We start from the raw sequence: 17,898 nt of genomic DNA, 5'->3' as shown, positions 1-17,898 counted from the left end.
GAGTCGGTTATTTAAACTATGATTCAGGCTTGTAAGCCTGTGACTAGAAAAATAAACTATAAGATATGGCATAAATATCTGAATCAAGCAAATCTTCCTGTATCACAATGACTACATTGTTGTGTATGTCCTGTTTCATTTAATCCTCACAGTATTGGTTAGATGAACTACGAAGAGAGCTCTCCTATCAGGCAGTTTCACACCTTTTTGAATACAATAGCACGCTGTATATTTCCATCTTAATATGAGGTGAGTCCACGGCTTCATTCCTTACTTGTGGGAATACAGAACCTGGCCACCAGGAGGAGGCAAAGACACCCCAGCCAAAGGCTTAAATACCTCCCCCACTTACCTCATCCCCCAGTCATTCTTTGCCTTTCGTCACTGGAGGGGTTGTACCCTTCGGTATGGGACTGGAGTTTTAAGTAGTCTTCTCAGCCTCTCTGTGAGAGCATTGACGAATGTTAGGGTCTGGAGATACAGGGAGAGTCTTTCTGCGAACCCATCCAGACTCATATTAACAGGGGCATAAAACACTTTTTTTTTTTCTTTCATGATTTAGATAGAACATACATTTTTAAACAACTTTCTAAATTACTTCTATTTTCAAATTTTCTTTGTTTTCTTGTTATCCTTTGTTGAAAAGCAGAAATGTAAGCTCAGGAGTGTGCACGTGTCTGCAACACTATATACTAGCTGTTTTGCAACAATGTTATACATTAGCATGAGCACTACATGGCAGCACTATTTCCTGTCATGTAGTGTTTCAGGCATGCGCACACTACCTACCTAGGTATCTCTTCAACAAAGAATAAAATGAGAATGAAATAAATTTGATAATAGAAGTAAATTGGAAACTTTAAACATTGTATTCTCTATTTGAATCATAAAATAAAAATTTGGGGTTTATTGTCCCTTTAAGCAATCAGCGTTGACGAGTTTCGCTGCCTGCTTTTCTTCACTCAAGTCTATGTCAGAGGCGCTGCTACAATCTGCTAAACTTGAATGACTGTGTCACTGTTCCAGGGCATAGATTCCGGTAAGATCGTTTCTTTAATTTACACACATGTTAATGATAGAAGACAGGGTCACAGTAGGACTTTTTTTTATCTTTGTGGAATCTGAGGGGGATTATTGAGCAGTGAGGTGTTTTAATCATATTTGTTATGTAATTTCAACTGCTTATGTGGAAGAACGTTTGGTCTCTTTAGGCTTTTTCCTTAGCAGGGGCAGGGCCTGCATGAGCACTATGTGACCAGGAATGGTCACGTTTTGTTCATCGCTTCTGATCCTGACCGGATATCTGTGGAGAGGAGCTTCTTCTCTGTCTGTCGGGGTCATAGGAGGTGGTAAGTGCCCCAGCCATTGGTGGTATAAGGTGCCAGTTGTTTCATTTCTATAATTTGATATAGACAAGTTTTGGAGGATTCTGATAGTTTAGAGGGGGATCTCTTCAATACAGAACTTGATACCTCTGTATATTGTGAGGAGGCCCGGGTAAATCAGCCCGCTCAATTATGTTCCGTATGCCGCAATATAGTGTTCTCATCAACCAATGTTGAGATGTTAGAGACCACTGAGCCATCCGCCTCTGAGGACTCTTTGTCCAGTGAGGTGTGTTCCATTGATTCTGTTCCTACATATGCAGTTTTCCCGAGTTCTGATCCTCCTTCGCCTGTAAGGGGTTTGTTTTCTCCAGAGGTTACTACGCAGTTCTGCATGGCCATCTCTACGGCCTTAGTGAAATTACATATTCCTCTTACGCACAAGCGAGGGGGTAGTCCGTGCTCTCCTGCCCAAGGACAGTTGGTGAACGATCAGTCCTCTGGGGAAGCGGTTCCCTTTGAGGCTTCAGAGGGAGAACCTCCAGGGTCGGAATCTGCTGACTTGGGTCCTCCGGCTGCGGAGGGCTTAGCATTTAGATTTAGACTGGCACGCCTGTGTTTACTTCTGAGAGATGTTTTTGCGATGTTAGAGATTTCCAGTACTGCTCCTTCAATTGAATCAATTTACTACTATTATCGACTTTTCTTTTTCTTGATATCCTTTGTTGAAAATCATGAAGGTAAGTTCAAGAGCGTGCATTTGTCTGCAGCACTGTATGGTAGCAATTTTGCAACAATGTTAACTATTAGCTAGAGCACTAGATAGCAGCACTATTTCCTATCATGTATTTCCCCAGACATGTGCATGCTACCTATCTAGATATCTCTTCAACAAAGAAAAACACAAGAACGCAGCAGATTTGACAACAGAAGTAAATTGAAAGCTTTTTTGCTTTTTTTTTTTTTAATTGTATTCTGTATCTGAATCCTGAAAGAACATTTTAGGGTTTCATGTCTTTTTAAGTGGTGTCAATTGTAATCAAGACTTTGTTGTGTTTTCTTTTTGTCCTAATCCAAAAAAAATCTAAGGAGAGGCTTCCTCATATTTTGAATGTTTTTACAGCTTTGAAATTATATTTGCAGGCTTCTAAGGATTTTTAACTAATCCTTTAGTTTGTTTATAATTTGTTTTTGGTTCTAGAAGAGGTAAGAAGACAATAACTGTTTGTTTGGCTTCCTGACTGAAGCTTTTGATTCATGAGCTTTCTTGGAGGTGGGTTAATAATTGAAATATTTGGTTCCGCCCTCACTACTCGTGGACCCCAAAGCTTGGGTATTAGTTTCGGGACTCGCCACTTTCATTAAAGAAAATATTTATGCTTACATGATAAATTAAATTCATGGTGGTGATAGTGCTAGAGTTTAATTATATTTTTTTTTTTCTGGCGGCAGTTTAAGCGTGCACCTTTTTTTTTTTTTTCTCTCCTGATCCATTTTTCTTGCTCTTGTTATTTACTACCTTTCTTCTTTTCCTTGCTTGGCTATACACCAGACTGGTTTAACAGTGAGGTGGGAGGGTTATTAGAGCTTTTGGAGTTTTGGGAATCTCTGCCTTCTGGTTTCCAGAAGTAGAATTCCTAAGATTAATGGCCCATGGGTTCTCACCAACATGAAATAAATTAATTTATCTGGTAAGCATAAATTTATATTTTTTCATCCAAATATATTATTATTCTCACCATATGCTAGCACAGGAAAATCTGCAGCTTCCACCAATCAAAGTTGGCATGAGACTTCTCATGCTTTGTTCTTAGGATAATGTATGTAAAAGAAAACAATACTTCGGAAATGTAGCAGTTGTGTAAACTTATCACTTTTAAAGGAACCAAATCTCAGGGTGGTTAGATTTTTTTCCATAAATCTTAATAAATCTGTATTTGCAAGAAGAGACATACTTGTATGTAAAGGGACATTAAACACTTCTTACTTTTGTGTAAAGATTGTGCTTTTCCTAAAATTCCCTATAGAGGCCAAAATGCAAAATCTGTAGTCTAGATTTTCTAAATGCTGCAATTTGCCTAAACCATCTATTTGATTTTCAGAATTTGCATGTTAATTTTGTTTTTGACCTCTCTAAGGAATGTGGCATAAGATCAACTTCTTTCACAGAATCAAGAAATATTTTGTTATACTTTTGGGTTAGAAGGACAATACTCTTGAAATCCTCGTAAAGAACAATATTTAATTTATGGGCTCTAATGATGTATTTTATGTTCTGGGGGTTAAATACTTCTAGATAGTTTCCACACACCTCATACTGCATCCAATAGTGTAAGGTATTTGCCATTGGCAATAATAATCATTTAACAGCTGTACTAATTCAGAACTGCTTAGTTAAGAGGATGATTGTCTTTCAAATACAGGCAGGGTCTTTCCTCCCTGAGGGATGATTTTGTTCCTTTATTTGCATCAATCTACTAATGTTAGGGTATAAGAAATCTCTTTGGAAAGAGTGTGCTCCCCCTCTTCCTAAAATGGGGTATCAAGCACCTCTGTGATTCATTGGGGGAATCTGAAAGCTTTTTGATGACTAGTTGGGCTAGTGATGCCTATAAGAAAGCTGATCATCTGCATGTTAGGAGGGCATGCAATCCCTCATTATAAAGAATTAATTCCACCCTTTCAAATTAGGGGAGCCAAATCCTGCTTACAGCTATGTTTAAGATTCAATGTTTATGCTTAGTTGGGGGAGTAGTCTTTGGCGGGCAGTGAATATGCCGATACTGTATGCAGTTATTGACAAGTGAGAATACTGTATGCATTTATTGACAAGTGAGAATACTGTATGCATTTATTGACAAGTGAGAATACTGTATGCATTTATTGACAAGTGATAACACTGTATGCAGTAATTGACAAGTGAGCATACAAAATAGGTAGTAATAACTGTTGTCTAAAGTTAGGTTGGTTTTGCAATAGAGTATGTTTGAGCATGGTCATGTATAAGGTACTAATTTAATTGTTACTCTTTCCATAGTGGAAATCAAGAGTGTTTTGAAGAAGCTTTTCTTCCCACTCTACAAACACTGTTCAATGCACCAGCATCTTCCCCATTAGCTGATATTGATGTTGCCAATGTGGCTGAATTGTTGGTGGATCTTACAAGGCCAAGTGGATTAAATCAAAAGAACAAAATATCCCAAGATAATCAAGTAAGAACATGAACAACATATATTTGTAATGACACAACTTTTTTTGGAATACTCTGCATATTTTTTGTCAATTATTCAGGAAATTGTCCCTTTAAAGGTATTTAAAAATGTGTTTTCTCCAACATAGGTGTGTCCGGTCCACGGCGTCATCCTTACTTGTGGGATATTCTCTTCCCCAACAGGAAATGGCAAAGAGCCCAGCAAAGCTGGTCACATGATCCCTCCTAGGCTCCGCCTACCCCAGTCATTCTCTTTGCCGTTGTACAGGCAACATCTCCACGGAGATGGCTTAGAGTTTTTTAGTGTTTAACTGTAGTTTTTCATTATTCAATCAAGAGTTTGTTATTTTCAAATAGTGCTGGTACGTACTATTTACTCAGAAACAGAAAAGAGATGAAGAATTCTGTTTGTATGAGGAAAATGATTTTAGCAACCGTAACTAAAATCCATGGCTGTTCCACACAGGACTGTTGAGAGCAATTAACTTCAGTTGGGGGAACAGTTTGCAGTCCCTTGCTGCTTGAGGTATGACACATTCTAACAAGACGATGTAATGCTGGAAGCTGTCATTTTCCCTATGGGATCCGGTAAGCCATGTTTATTACGATTGTAAATAAGGGCTTCACAAGGGCTTATTTAAACTGTAGACTTTTTCTGGGCTAAATCGATTGATTATTAACACATATTTAGCCTTGAGGAATCATTTTATCTGGGTATTTTGATATAATAATATCGGCAACTGTTTTAGACACCTTATTCTTTAGGGGCTTTCCCAAAGCATAGGCAGAGTCTCATTTTCGCGCCGGTGTTGCGCACTTGTTTTTGAGAGGCATGGCATGCAGTCGCATGTGAGAGGAGCTCTGATACTTATAAAAGACTTCTGAAGGCGTCATTTGGTATCGTATTCCCCTTTGGGTTTGGTTGGGTCTCAGCAAAGCAGATACCAGGGACTGTAAAGGGGTTTAAAGCTTAAAACGGCTCCGGTTCCGTTATTTTAAGGGTTAAAGCTTCCAAAATTGGTGTGCAATATTTTCAAGGCTTTAAGACGCTGTGGTGAAAATTTGGTGAATTTTGAACAATTCCTTCATGTTTTTTCGCAATTGCAGTAATAAAGTGTGTTCAGTTTAAAATTTAAAGTGACAGTAACGGTTTTATTTTAAAACGTTTTTTGTACTTTCTGATCAAGTTTATGCCTGTTTAACATGTCTGAACTACCAGATAGACTGTGTTCTGAATGTGGGGAAGCCAGAATTCCTATTCATTTAAATAAATGTGATTTATGTGATAATGACAATGATGCCCAAGATGATTCCTCAAGTGAGGGGAGTAAGCATGGTACTGCATCATTCCCTCCTTCGTCTACACGAGTCTTGCCCACTCAGGAGGCCCCTAGTACATCTAGCGCGCCAATACTCCTTACTATGCAACAATTAACGGCTGTAATGGATAATTCTGTCAAAAACATTTTAGCCAAAATTAACCCTTGTCAGCGTAAGCGTGGCTGCTCTGTTTTAGTTACTGAAGAGCATGACGACGCTGATATTAATATCTCTGAAGGGCCCCTAACCCAATCTGAGGGGGCCAGGGAGGTTTTGTCTGAGGGAGAAATTACTGATTTAGGGAACATTTCTCAGCAGGCTGAATCTGATGTGATTACATTTAAATTTAAATTGGAACATCTCCGCATTTTGCTTAAGGAGGTATTATCCACTCTGGATGATTGTGAAAATTTAGTCATCCCAGAGAAACTATGTAAAATGGACAAGTTCCTAGAGGTGCCGGGGCTCCCAGAAGCTTTTCCTATACCCAAGCGGGTGGCGGACATTGTTAATAAAGAATGGGAAAGGCCCGGTATTCCTTTCGTCCCTCCCCCCATATTTAAAAAATTGTTTCCTATGGTCGACCCCAGAAAGGACTTATGGCAGTCAGTCCCCAAGGTCGAGGGAGCGGTTTCTACTTTAAACAAACGCACCACTATTCCCATAGAGGATAGTTGTGCTTTCAAAGATCCTATGGATAAAAAATTAGAAGGTTTGCTTAAAAAGATGTTTGTTCAGCAGGGTTACCTTCTACAACCCATTTCATGCATTGTCCCTGTCACTACTGCCGCATATTTCTGGTTTGATGAACTGCTTAAGGTGCTCGATAGTGACTCTCCTCCTTATGAGGAGATTATGGACAGAATCAATGCTCTCAAATTGGCTAATTCTTTCACTCTAGACGCCTCTTTGCAATTGGCTAAGTTAGCGGCTAAGAACTCTGGGTTTGCTATTGTGGCGCGCAGAGCGCTTTGGTTGAAATCTTGGTCGGCTGATGCGTCTTCCAAGAACAAGCTACTAAACATTCCTTTCAAGGGGAAAACGCTGTTTGGTCCTGACTTGAAAGAGATTATCTCTGATATCACTGGGGGTAAGGGCCACGCCCTTCCTCAGGATCGGCCCTTCAAGGCTAAAAATAGACCTAATTTTCGTCCCTTTCGTAAAAACGGACCAGCCCAAGGTGCTACGTCCTCTAAGCAAGAGGGTAATACTTCTCAGGCCAAGCCAGCTTGGAGACCAATGCAAGGCTGGAACAAGGGAAAGCAGGCCAAGAAACCTGCCACTGCTACCAAGACAGCATGAAATATTGGCCCCCGATCCGGGACCGGATCTGGTGGGGGGCAGACTCTCTCTCTTCGCTCAGGCTTGGGCAAGAGATGTTCTGGATCCTTGGGCGCTAGAAATAGTCTCCCAGGGTTATCTTCTGGAATTCAAGGGACTTTCCCCAAGGGGGAGGTTCCACAGGTCGCAGTTGTCTTCAGACCACATAAAAAGACAGGCGTTCTTACATTGTGTAGAAGACCTGTTAAAAATGGGAGTGATTCATCCTGTTCCATTAAGAGAACAAGGGATGGGGTTCTACTCCAATCTGTTCATAGTTCCCAAAAAAGAGGGAACGTTCAGACCAATCCTAGATCTCAAGATCTTAAACAAATTTCTCAAGGTCCCATCGTTCAAGATGGAAACCATTCGAACTATCCTTCCTTCCATCCAGGAAGGTCAATTCATGACCACGGTGGATTTAAAGGATGCGTATCTACATATTCCTATCCACAAGGAACATCATCGGTTCCTAAGGTTTGCATTCCTGGACAAACATTACCAGTTCGTGGCGCTTCCTTTCGGATTAGCCACTGCTCCAAGGATTTTCACAAAGGTACTAGGGTCCCTTCTAGCGGTGCTAAGACCAAGGGGCATTGCAGTAGTACCTTACCTGGACGACATTCTGATTCAAGCGTCGTCCCTTCCTCAAGCAAAGGCTCACACGGACATTGTCCTGGCCTTTCTCAGATCTCACGGCTGGAAAGTGAACGTGGAAAAGAGTTCTCTATCCCCGTCAACAAGGGTTCCCTTCTTGGGAACAATTATAGACTCCTTAGAAATGAGGATCTTTCTAACAGAGGCCAGAAAAACAAAGCTTCTGGACTCTTGTCGGATACTTCATTCCGTTCCTCTTCCTTCCATAGCTCAGTGCATGGAAGTGATCGGGTTGATGGTGGCGGCGATGGACATAGTTCCTTTTGCGCGCATTCATCTAAGACCATTACAACTGTGCATGCTCAGTCAGTGGAATGGGGACTATACAGACTTGTCTCCGAAGATACAAGTAAATCAGAGAACCAGAGACTCACTCCGTTGGTGGCTGTCCCTGGACAATCTGTCTCAAGGGATGATGTTCCACAGACCAGAGTGGGTCATTGTCACGACCGACGCCAGTCTGATAGGCTGGGGCGCGGTCTGGGGATCCCTGAAAGCTCAGGGTCTTTGGTCTCGGGAAGAATCTCTTCTACCGATAAATATTCTGGAACTGAGAGCGATATTCAATGCTCTCCAGGCCTGGCCCCAGCTTGCGAGGACCAGGTTCATACGGTTTCAATCAGACAACATGACGACTGTTGCGTACATCAACCATCAGGGGGGAACAAGGAGTTCCCTAGCGATGGAAGAAGTAACCAAAATTATTCTTTGGGCGGAGTCTCACTCCTGCCACCTGTCTGCTATCCACATCCCAGGAGTGGAAAATTGGGAAGCGGATTTTCTGAGTCGGCAGACATTGCATCCGGGGGAGTGGGAACTCCATCCGGAAATCTTTGCCCAAGTCACTCACCTGTGGGGCATTCCAGACATGGATCTGATGGCCTCTCGTCAGAACTTCAAAGTTCCTTGCTACGGGGCCAGATCCAGGGATCCCAAGGCGGCTCTAGTGGATGCACTAGTAGCACCTTGGACCTTCAAACTAGCTTATGTGTTCCCGCCATTTCCTCTCATTCCCAGGCTGATAGCCAGGATCAAGCAGGAGAGGGCGTCGGTGATCTTGATAGCTCCTGCGTGGCCACGCAGGACTTGGTATGCAGATCTGGTGAATATGTCATCGGCTCCACCTTGGAAGCTACCTTTGAGACGAGACCTTCTTGTTCAGGGTCCGTTCGAACATCCGAATCTGGTTTCACTCCAGCTGACTGCTTGGAGATTGAACGCTTGATTTTATCGAAGCGAGGATTCTCAGATTCTGTTATCGATACTCTTGTTCAGGCCAGAAAGCCTGTGACTAGATAGATTTACCATAAAATTTGGAAAAAATATATCTGTTGGTGTGAATCTAAAGGATTCCCTTGGGACAAGGTTAAGATTCCTAGGATTCTATCCTTCCTTCAAGAAGGATTGGAAAAAGGATTATCTGCAAGTTCCCTGAAGGGACAGATTTCTGCCTTGTCGGTATTACTTCACAAAAAGCTGGCAGCTGTGCCAGATGTTCAAGCCTTTGTTCAGGCTCTGGTTAGAATCAAGCCTGTTTACAAACCTTTGACTCCTCCTTGGAGTCTCAATTTAGTTCTTTCAGTTCTTCAGGGGGTTCCGTTTGAACCCTTACATTCCGTTGATATTAAGTTATTATCTTGGAAAGTTTTGTTTTTAGTTGCGATTTCTTCTGCTAGAAGAGTCTCAGAATTATCTGCTCTGCAGTGTTCTCCTCCTTATCTGGTGTTCCATGCAGATAAGGTGGTTTTACGTACTAAACCTGGTTTTCTTCCAAAAGTTGTTTCTAACAAAAACATTAACCAGGAGATTATCGTACCTTCTCTGTGTCCAAAACCAGTTTCAAAGAAGGAACGTTTGTTGCACAATTTGGATGTTGTTCGCGCTCTAAAATTCTATTTAGATGCTACAAAGGATTTTAGACAAACATCTTCCTTGTTTGTTGTTTATTCAGGTAAAAGGAGAGGTCAAAAAGCAACTTCTACCTCTCTCTCTTTTTGGATTAAAAGCATCATCAGATTGGCTTACGAGACTGCCGGACGGCAGCCTCCCGAAAGAATCACAGCTCATTCCACTAGGGCTGTGGCTTCCACATGGGCCTTCAAGAACGAGGCTTCTGTTGATCAGATATGTAGGGCAGCGACTTGGTCTTCACTGCACACTTTTACCAAATTTTACAAGTTTGATACTTTTGCTTCTTCTGAGGCTATTTTTGGGAGAAAGGTTTTGCAAGCCGTGGTGCCTTCCATTTAGGTGACCTGATTTGCTCCCTCCCTTCATCCGTGTCCTAAAGCTTTGGTATTGGTTCCCACAAGTAAGGATGACGCCGTGGACCGGACACACCTATGTTGGAGAAAACAGAATTTATGTTTACCTGATAAATTACTTTCTCCAACGGTGTGTCCGGTCCACGGCCCGCCCTGGTTTTTTTAATCAGGTCTGATATTTTATTTTCTTTAACTACAGTCACCACGGTACCATATGGTTTCTCCTATGCAAATATTCCTCCTTAACGTCGGTCGAATGACTGGGGTAGGCGGAGCCTAGGAGGGATCATGTGACCAGCTTTGCTGGGCTCTTTGCCATTTCCTGTTGGGGAAGAGAATATCCCACAAGTAAGGATGACGCCGTGGACCGGACACACCGTTGGAGAAAGTAATTTATCAGGTAAACATAAATTCTGTTTTTGTTATAGACAACCTATCTTTTTAAATAAAGCAGTAGTATTTTAAATCTTGTAAACGTTAGCATTTGAATAATACCAGAAGTGGCACAATACAACCAATTTTCACAGGTGTATAATTCTGTATTTAATAAAGCAATATTTCCTTCTTAATATGAGGAGAGTCCACGGCTTCATTCATTACTTGTGGGAATACAGAACCTGGCCAAGACACCCCAGCCAAATGCTTAAATACCTCCCGCACTTCCCTCATATCCCAGTCATTGACAAAATTTAGGGTCTGGAGATGCAGTGAGAGTCTTTCTGCTAAACCATCCAGACTCGTATAGACCGCTCCTAAGCAATCAGTGTTGACGAGTTTTACTGCCTGCTTCTATCACTCAAGTCCATTTCAGGAGCGATGCTACAAGACTGTCAAACTTGAGAGGCTGTGTGTCTGTTCCATGGCGGAGATTCCGGTAAGATCGTTTAATTTTATACTTATGATAACTCAAGAAGACAGGGTCACAGTGTGTGACTCCTTTTATCTGTATGGAATCAAAGGTTAATTTCTCCGGAAGGGGATTATTGAACAGGGGGGATTTACACATAATTGCTTAATTATGTTTTATGCTGAGATTTGTGTGAGATGAGGCTCAGGCTGATGTTGGAACATTCAGGTTTCCCTTTCGTTTTGGACAGCTGCACGGTCTGTTAGATTTGGCACGCTTCTTCCAGGAGCAGGGGCAGACCTGCATGGCGCACCACATGACCGGGTGTGATCATACTGATTTCCTCTTTCCTGACCGTGCCGTTTACAGGAGACAAATCCGTTTCTCTGTGGAGCCCTGGTCATAGGAGGTGGTGAGTGCCCCAGCCATTGGGGGTATAAGGGTGCCATTTATTTTTTTCTATAGTCCATCTTAAAAGCGCAAGCTATGGAGGACTCTGTTAAAGAGTACTCCCTCTTTACCTAAATCTGCTTTTATTGTGAGGAGGCTACGGTATACCCGCCTGCTCAATTATGTTCCACATGCCTTGATAAAGTACTTATATCTAAGAAAGCCAAGATGTTTAGTACCACTGAGCCGTCCACCTCTGAGGGGTCTGTCCCGTGCGGTGCTTTCCCTGCATTCATCTCCTATTACACATGCAGCTTCCCATTGCACTGCTAATCCTCCTTCGGGAGGGGCCCTCTTACCGCCAGATTTTACTGAACAGCTACAAACGGCAATGTCTGCGGCCTTCAGTGCTTTACCTCACCCTGGTAAGCACAAGCGAAAGGTCAAATATTGCTATCCTTCCCAGGGGTCATCTACCAACTTGTTGGATTTATCTGATACAAGATTATCCGCTAATGAGGATGCCTCTGATACTTCAGAGGATTCTCTTTCTGTGTCGGAACCTGCTGCTTCTAAACCTCCGGCTGCGGAGGAAACAGAATTTAGATTTAGGATTGAAAACTTACGCTTTCTGTTAAAGGAAGTTTTAGCTACTTTATAGGTTCCAGAACCTAAATTACCCGAGGAGCCTTCTATTCCTAAACTTGATAAGGTTTATGAGGACAGGGTGGTGCCACAGAATTTCCCAATTCCTGTAAAGATAGTGAATATTATTAAGAATGAATGGGAGGGAGAAAGGTCTTCTTTTTCCCCTTCTTCGTTTAAAAAAATTGTTCCCGGTTCCTGACTCTCAATTGGAGTTGTGGGGTTCCGTCTCTAAGGTGGATGGCGCTATCTCCATGCTTGCTAAGCGCACTTCTATCCCGCTTGAGGATAGTTAATCGTTTAAGGAGCCCATGGATAAGAAGCTAGAAACTCAGTTAAGAAAGATGTTTCAGCACACGGGGTATTTGTTTCAACCGGCGATGGCTGGAGCCGCTACCTATTGGTGCGACTCTTTATTGGAGATGATCGAGGTGGAAGGTCCCCTTGACAAGATCCAGGATAGAATTAAGGCCTTGAGGGTAGATAATTCTTTTATCTGTCATGCAAATATGCAGATTATTCGCCTGAATGCCAAGACATCAGGTTTTTCTGTTCTAGCCCATAGGGCACTCTGGCTGAAGTCTTGGTCTGCGGACATGACTTCAAAGTCTCGATTACTTTCCCTTCCATTTAAGGGGAAGATTCTTTTTGGTCCAGGCCTGGACTCAATCATATCCACGGTCACTGGGTGGCAAAGGTGCCTTTCTACCGCAGGATAAGAAAAATAAACCTAAAGGACAGGGTCCTAATTTTCGTCCCTTTCGTTTGGATATATCCCAACACCAGCAGCCCTCCGCGAAGCGTGGACAATCCAAGGGAACTTTGAAACCGTCTCAGTCTTGGAATATGTCCAAGCAGAATAAGAAGCCTGCCGAAGCAAAATCGGCATGAAGAGGCGGCCCCTGATCCGTCGCTAGACGGTGCCAGACTATCTCTCTTTGTGGAGGCTTGGCTTGGGGACGTGCAAGACCCTTGGGTTCTGGAGGTCATCGCTCAGGGATACAGGATAGGTTTCAAATCTCATCCACCGAGGGGCAGATTCCTCTTATCAAACCGGTCTTCAAGACCAGAAAAACAAGAAGCTTTTCTAGGGTGCGTGAGGGATCTCTCCTCCCTGGGAGTAATTGTACCGGTACCTCTAGCAGAGAGAGGTCTGAGGTACTATTCCTGTCGGCTGGCAGAGCACCATTCAATAGCTCTTCTTCGATCTCATGGATGGAAGATAAACTTAGAAAATAGTTCTTTGATTCCCAGTTCCAGGGTGGAATTCCTGGGTACGATTATAGATTCCATATCCATGAGGATATTTGTTACAGACCAGAGATGTTGTAAAATTACTTCCATTTGTCTTGCCCTACAGACCTCCTTAAGGGCCTCTGTGGCCCGGTGTATGGAGGTAATTGGGCTCATGGTGTCCAGCATAGATGACATCCCATTCGGCAGATTCCATCTCAGACCTCTTCAGCTGTGCATGCTGAGTCAGTGGAACGGCGACCACTCGGATCTGTCACAACAGATTTCTCTGGACAACCGGTCGAGAGAATCACTCTCTTGGTGGCTCTGTCCAGATCACCTGTCACAAGGGACATTTTTCTTGAGACCATCTTAGACTTGCGTACGTAGTCACAATCTCCTATCAGGATGGGGAGCTGTTTGGGGTGCCTGGAAGGCACAAGGCCTGTGGACTCGAGAGGAATCCCTCCTCCCGATCAACATTTTGGAACTTCAGGCGATCTTCAATTTTCTGAAGGCTTGGCCTCTTTTGGGTTCGTCCCGGTTTATCAGATTCCAATCAGACAACATAACCTCAGTGGCTTACATCATCCATCAGGTTAGAACGAAGAGCTCCCTACCCATGAGGGAAGTATCTCAGATTCTGGAATGGGCGGAGGCCCACAACTGCTCTCTGTCCACTATCCACATTCCGGATGTGGACAACTGGGAAGCGGATTTTTTCAGCATGGTCACTCCATCCCGAGGTGTTTGCGGAGGTTTGCAACAGATGGGGGATGCCAGAGATAGATCTCATGGTGTCCCGACTCAATACCAACCTACCCAGATACAGGTCGCGGTCCAGGGATCCTCAGGCAGAGCTGATAGATGCATTAGCAGTGCCTTGGAGGTTCAGTCTAGTTTACATTTTTTCACCGTTACCACTCTTCTCCTTCGTGTAGTGGCCCACATCAAGCAGCAGCAAGCTTCGGCTATTCTAATTGCTCCATCGTGGCCACGAAGGATGTGGTTCGCTGACCTGGTGGGGATGTCTTCATCTCCTCCTATGGAGGTTACCTTGTCGCAGGGATCTGCTGGAATAGGGTCCTTTTGTACATCAAAATCTAGACTGCGTGGAGATTGAACGCTTAGTCCTAGCCAAGAGAGGTTTTTCTGAGAGAGTGATTGATATTCTCATTCAAGTTAGAAAGCCGGTCACCCATCGCATCTATCATAAGGTGTGAAGGACCTACTTATTCTGGTGTGAAGAGCGTGGATTCCCCTGGCATAAGGTCAAGGTGTCCAGGATTCTTTCCTTTCTCCAGGATGGTTTGGAGAAGGGCCTTGCTGCTAGTTCCTTAAAGGGACAGATTTTGGCTCTATCTGTGTTATTGCACAAGAGGCTCTCTGAGTTTCCTGATGTGCAGTCCTTTGTTCAGGCTCTGTCTAGAATCAGTCCTCTGTTTAGACCTACCGCTCCTCCTTGGAGCTTAAATCTAGTTCTTAAAGTTTTGCAGAGGGCTCCGTTTGGAAGCAGTGACATGTGGTGAGATCAGAGGCTGGGGAGGCCCTGGGTGTCAAACGCCAGAGTAACACATATATATGAACCCAATAAAGCCATATACTGAACAGCAAGGACTATAGTTTGCATGAATATTTGTGCACCTCAGAACGGCTTAGCCTCTCCCATTATAAAACACACTTACTAAGTAACTGTGTCAGTGTGTGTGTGAGTATGTCTATCTGGGCATGTGTGTTAATGTATGTGTGTATGTATCTGTATGTATGTATGTTTTTGCATGTGAGTGGGTACATGCATGTGTGAGTGTGTGTAATGGTGTGTGCTAGCAGTGTATGTGAGTGTATGCTTGTAGTGTGTGAACATACGTGTGTGTTTGTGTGGATGGATGCGTGTCAGTGTGTGAGTAGTGTATGTGTGTGTCTGTCTATCTTTACATTGTGTGTGTGTGTAAATATGTGTGTGTGCATGTTTGTAGTCTGTGTATGTGTCTGTATGTGTGTGAGTGGCTAATGATTATATGATCACAACATCCACCATTTCTCCTACATTGGTGTATCCGGTCCACGGCTTCATCCTTACTTGTGGGATATCCTCATTCCCTACAGGAAGTGGCAAAGAGAGCACACAGCAAAGCTGTCCATATAGCTCCCCCTCTGGCTCCGCCCCCCAGTCATTCTCTTTGCCACTCTGAACAAGTAGCATCTCCACGGGGGTGGTAAAGAGTATGTGGTGTTAGTTGTAGTTTTTATTTCTTCTATCAAGAGTTTGTTATTTTAAAATAGTGCCGGTTTGTACTATTTACTCTACAACAGAAAATGATGAAGATTTCTGTTAAAAGAGGAGTATGATTTTAGCACCAGTAACTAAAATCCATTGCTGTTCCCACGCAGGACTGTTGAAACCAGAGAACTTCAGTTGGGGGGAACAGTTTGCAGGCTTATCTGCTTCAGGTATGATCAGTCACTTTTCTAACAAGACCAAGTAATGCTAGAAGACTGTCAGTTATCCCTTCTGGGATAGGTAAGCCATTTTCTTAGACTCAGTAACAGAATTAAGGCTTATAACTAGGGCTCTATGCTGGTTGACACTATTGTGGGCTAAGTCGATTATTTTTTATCATGTTTATGTGACATTTCAAGTGTTTTTCAGTCTTGAAACACTTTTGGGGAACTTTATTTTCGCCTGGCAGTTGTTTAGACACCTAGTCTTGTCAGAAAGGCCCCTTCACTCTGGAATGCAGAGGAAGGAGGCCTCATTTTCGCGCCTCAGTTGCGCAGTTGCTTTTCACTAGGCAGTTCATGCAGCTTCACGTGGAGTATCCAGAGGCTTGGAAAGGACTTCAGAGAGGCTTATTACTTGTTTGAATAACCCCTAAGGAAGGTAAACGCCACAGCAGAGACTGTGGCATGGGACTGTAGTGTCTTTAACCGGTTTATTACTGTTATTAGCTCCGGTTTTGGCATTTAAGGGTTAAATTGTCTGAAAATTGGTGTGCAATACTTTCGAAGCATTAAGACACTGTGATGAAAATTTCATAAAGATTGGATATTTCCTTGATGGTTTCTAACGTTTCAGTAAAAAAGTGTATACTTTTATTATTTAAAGAGACAGTAACGGTTTTGTATAAAATAATTTTTATTGCATTAAAACTCTGCCTAAATCGGTCTAACATGTCTGTGCCTTCAGATAGCCTATGTTCTGTGTGCATTGAAGCCAAGGTGGTTCCCCCATTAAATGTGTGTGTAAAGTGCGCAATAGCGTCCAAACAGATAAAGGACAGTACTGTCACTTTTAAAAATGTTGCCCAAGATGATTCTTTAAATGAAGGTAGCGGTGATAGTTCATCATCCTCTCCTTCTGTGTCAACGCCAGCTTTACCCGCGCAAGCGATACCTAGTACATCTGACGCGCCTATGGCTGTTACTATGCAGCAATTAGCGGCAGTAATGAATAATTCTTTGGAAGCATTTTTATCCAAGCTGCCAGTTTATCCTAGAAAGCGTGATTGCTCAGTTTTAAATACAGAGGATGAGCAAGCAGACGCAGGGGATAATTCATCTGTGGTACCCTCACATCAATCTGAGTTGGCGGTGAGGGAGGGCCTGTCTGAGGGAGAAATTTCTGACACAGGAAAAGTTTCTCAGCAGGCAGAGACTGATACCATTGCATTTAAATTTAAACTAGAACACCTCCGCGCCCTACTTAAGGAGGTGCTAGCTACACTCGATGATTGTGATCCTTAGGTGATCCCAGAAAAATTGTGCAAAATGGACAAATTTTTAGAAGTCCCAGTGCACTCTGATGCGTTTCCGATACCCAAGAGGGTGGCGGATATAGTGACTAAGGAGTGGGAGAACCCAGGTGTACCATTTGTTCCCCCACCTATATTTAATAAAATGTTCCCCATTGTTGATCCCAGAAGGAACGCATGGCAGACGGTCCCTAAGGTAGAGGGGGCAGTTTCAACATTAGCTAAGCGCACAACTATACCAATAGAGGACAGTTGCGCTTTCAAAGATCCTATGGATAAAAAACTAGAAGGGTTACTTAAGAAAATTTTTGTTCAGCAAGGTTACCTTCTGCAACCAATTTCGTGCATTATTCCTGTCACCACGGTGGCGTCTTTTTGGTTCGATGAACTAGAAAATTCGCTCCAGAAGGGGAGACTCCTTATGATGAGGTCATGGACAGAATTCACGCACTGAAGTTGGCTAATTCCTTTATTTTAGATGCCGCTTTTCAATTAGCAAAATTATCGGCAAAAAATTCAGGTTTTGCAATAGTGGCGCGCAGAGCGCTTTGGCTAAAATCTTGGTCGGCGGACGTATCGTCCAAAACAAAATTGCTTAATATTCCTTTCAAGGGTAAGACCCTATTCGGGCCAGAATTGAAAGAGATTATTTCAGACATCACTGGGGGAAAGGGCCATGCCCTTCCACAGGATAGACCTTTCAAAGCAAAAAATAAGTCTAATTTTCGTTCCTTTCGCAATTTCAGGAACGGACCGGCTTCTAGCTCTACAGCCTCTAGACAAGAGGGTAACGCATCCTAGCCCAAACCAGCATGGAAACCATTGCAAGGCTGGAACAAGGGAAAACAGGCCAAAAAGCCTGCTGCTGCTACCAAATCAGCATGAAAGGATAGCCCCCGATCCGGGACCGGATCTGGTAGGGGGCAGACTCTCT

The 17,898-nt window shown here is 43.1% G+C and overlaps 1 protein-coding gene across 1 annotated transcript in view; it reads left to right on the top strand.

The window, feature by feature from the left end:
* NCAPG (non-SMC condensin I complex subunit G) overlaps positions 1–17,898 on the top strand; it is a 526,604-nt gene that overhangs the window by 288,172 nt on the left and 220,534 nt on the right. The window contains exon 11 of the mRNA XM_053700289.1: positions 4,363–4,537. Coding sequence (XP_053556264.1) covers positions 4,363–4,537 — 175 coding nt within the window. The remainder of the gene's footprint in view (positions 1–4,362; positions 4,538–17,898) is intronic.

This window comes from Bombina bombina, chromosome 2 (genome assembly GCF_027579735.1).
Source record: "Bombina bombina isolate aBomBom1 chromosome 2, aBomBom1.pri, whole genome shotgun sequence".
Lineage (NCBI taxonomy): Eukaryota > Metazoa > Chordata > Amphibia > Anura > Bombinatoridae > Bombina > Bombina bombina.
Note: the sequence above shows the minus strand (reverse complement) of the source record. Positions and strands in the feature narration are given on the sequence as shown.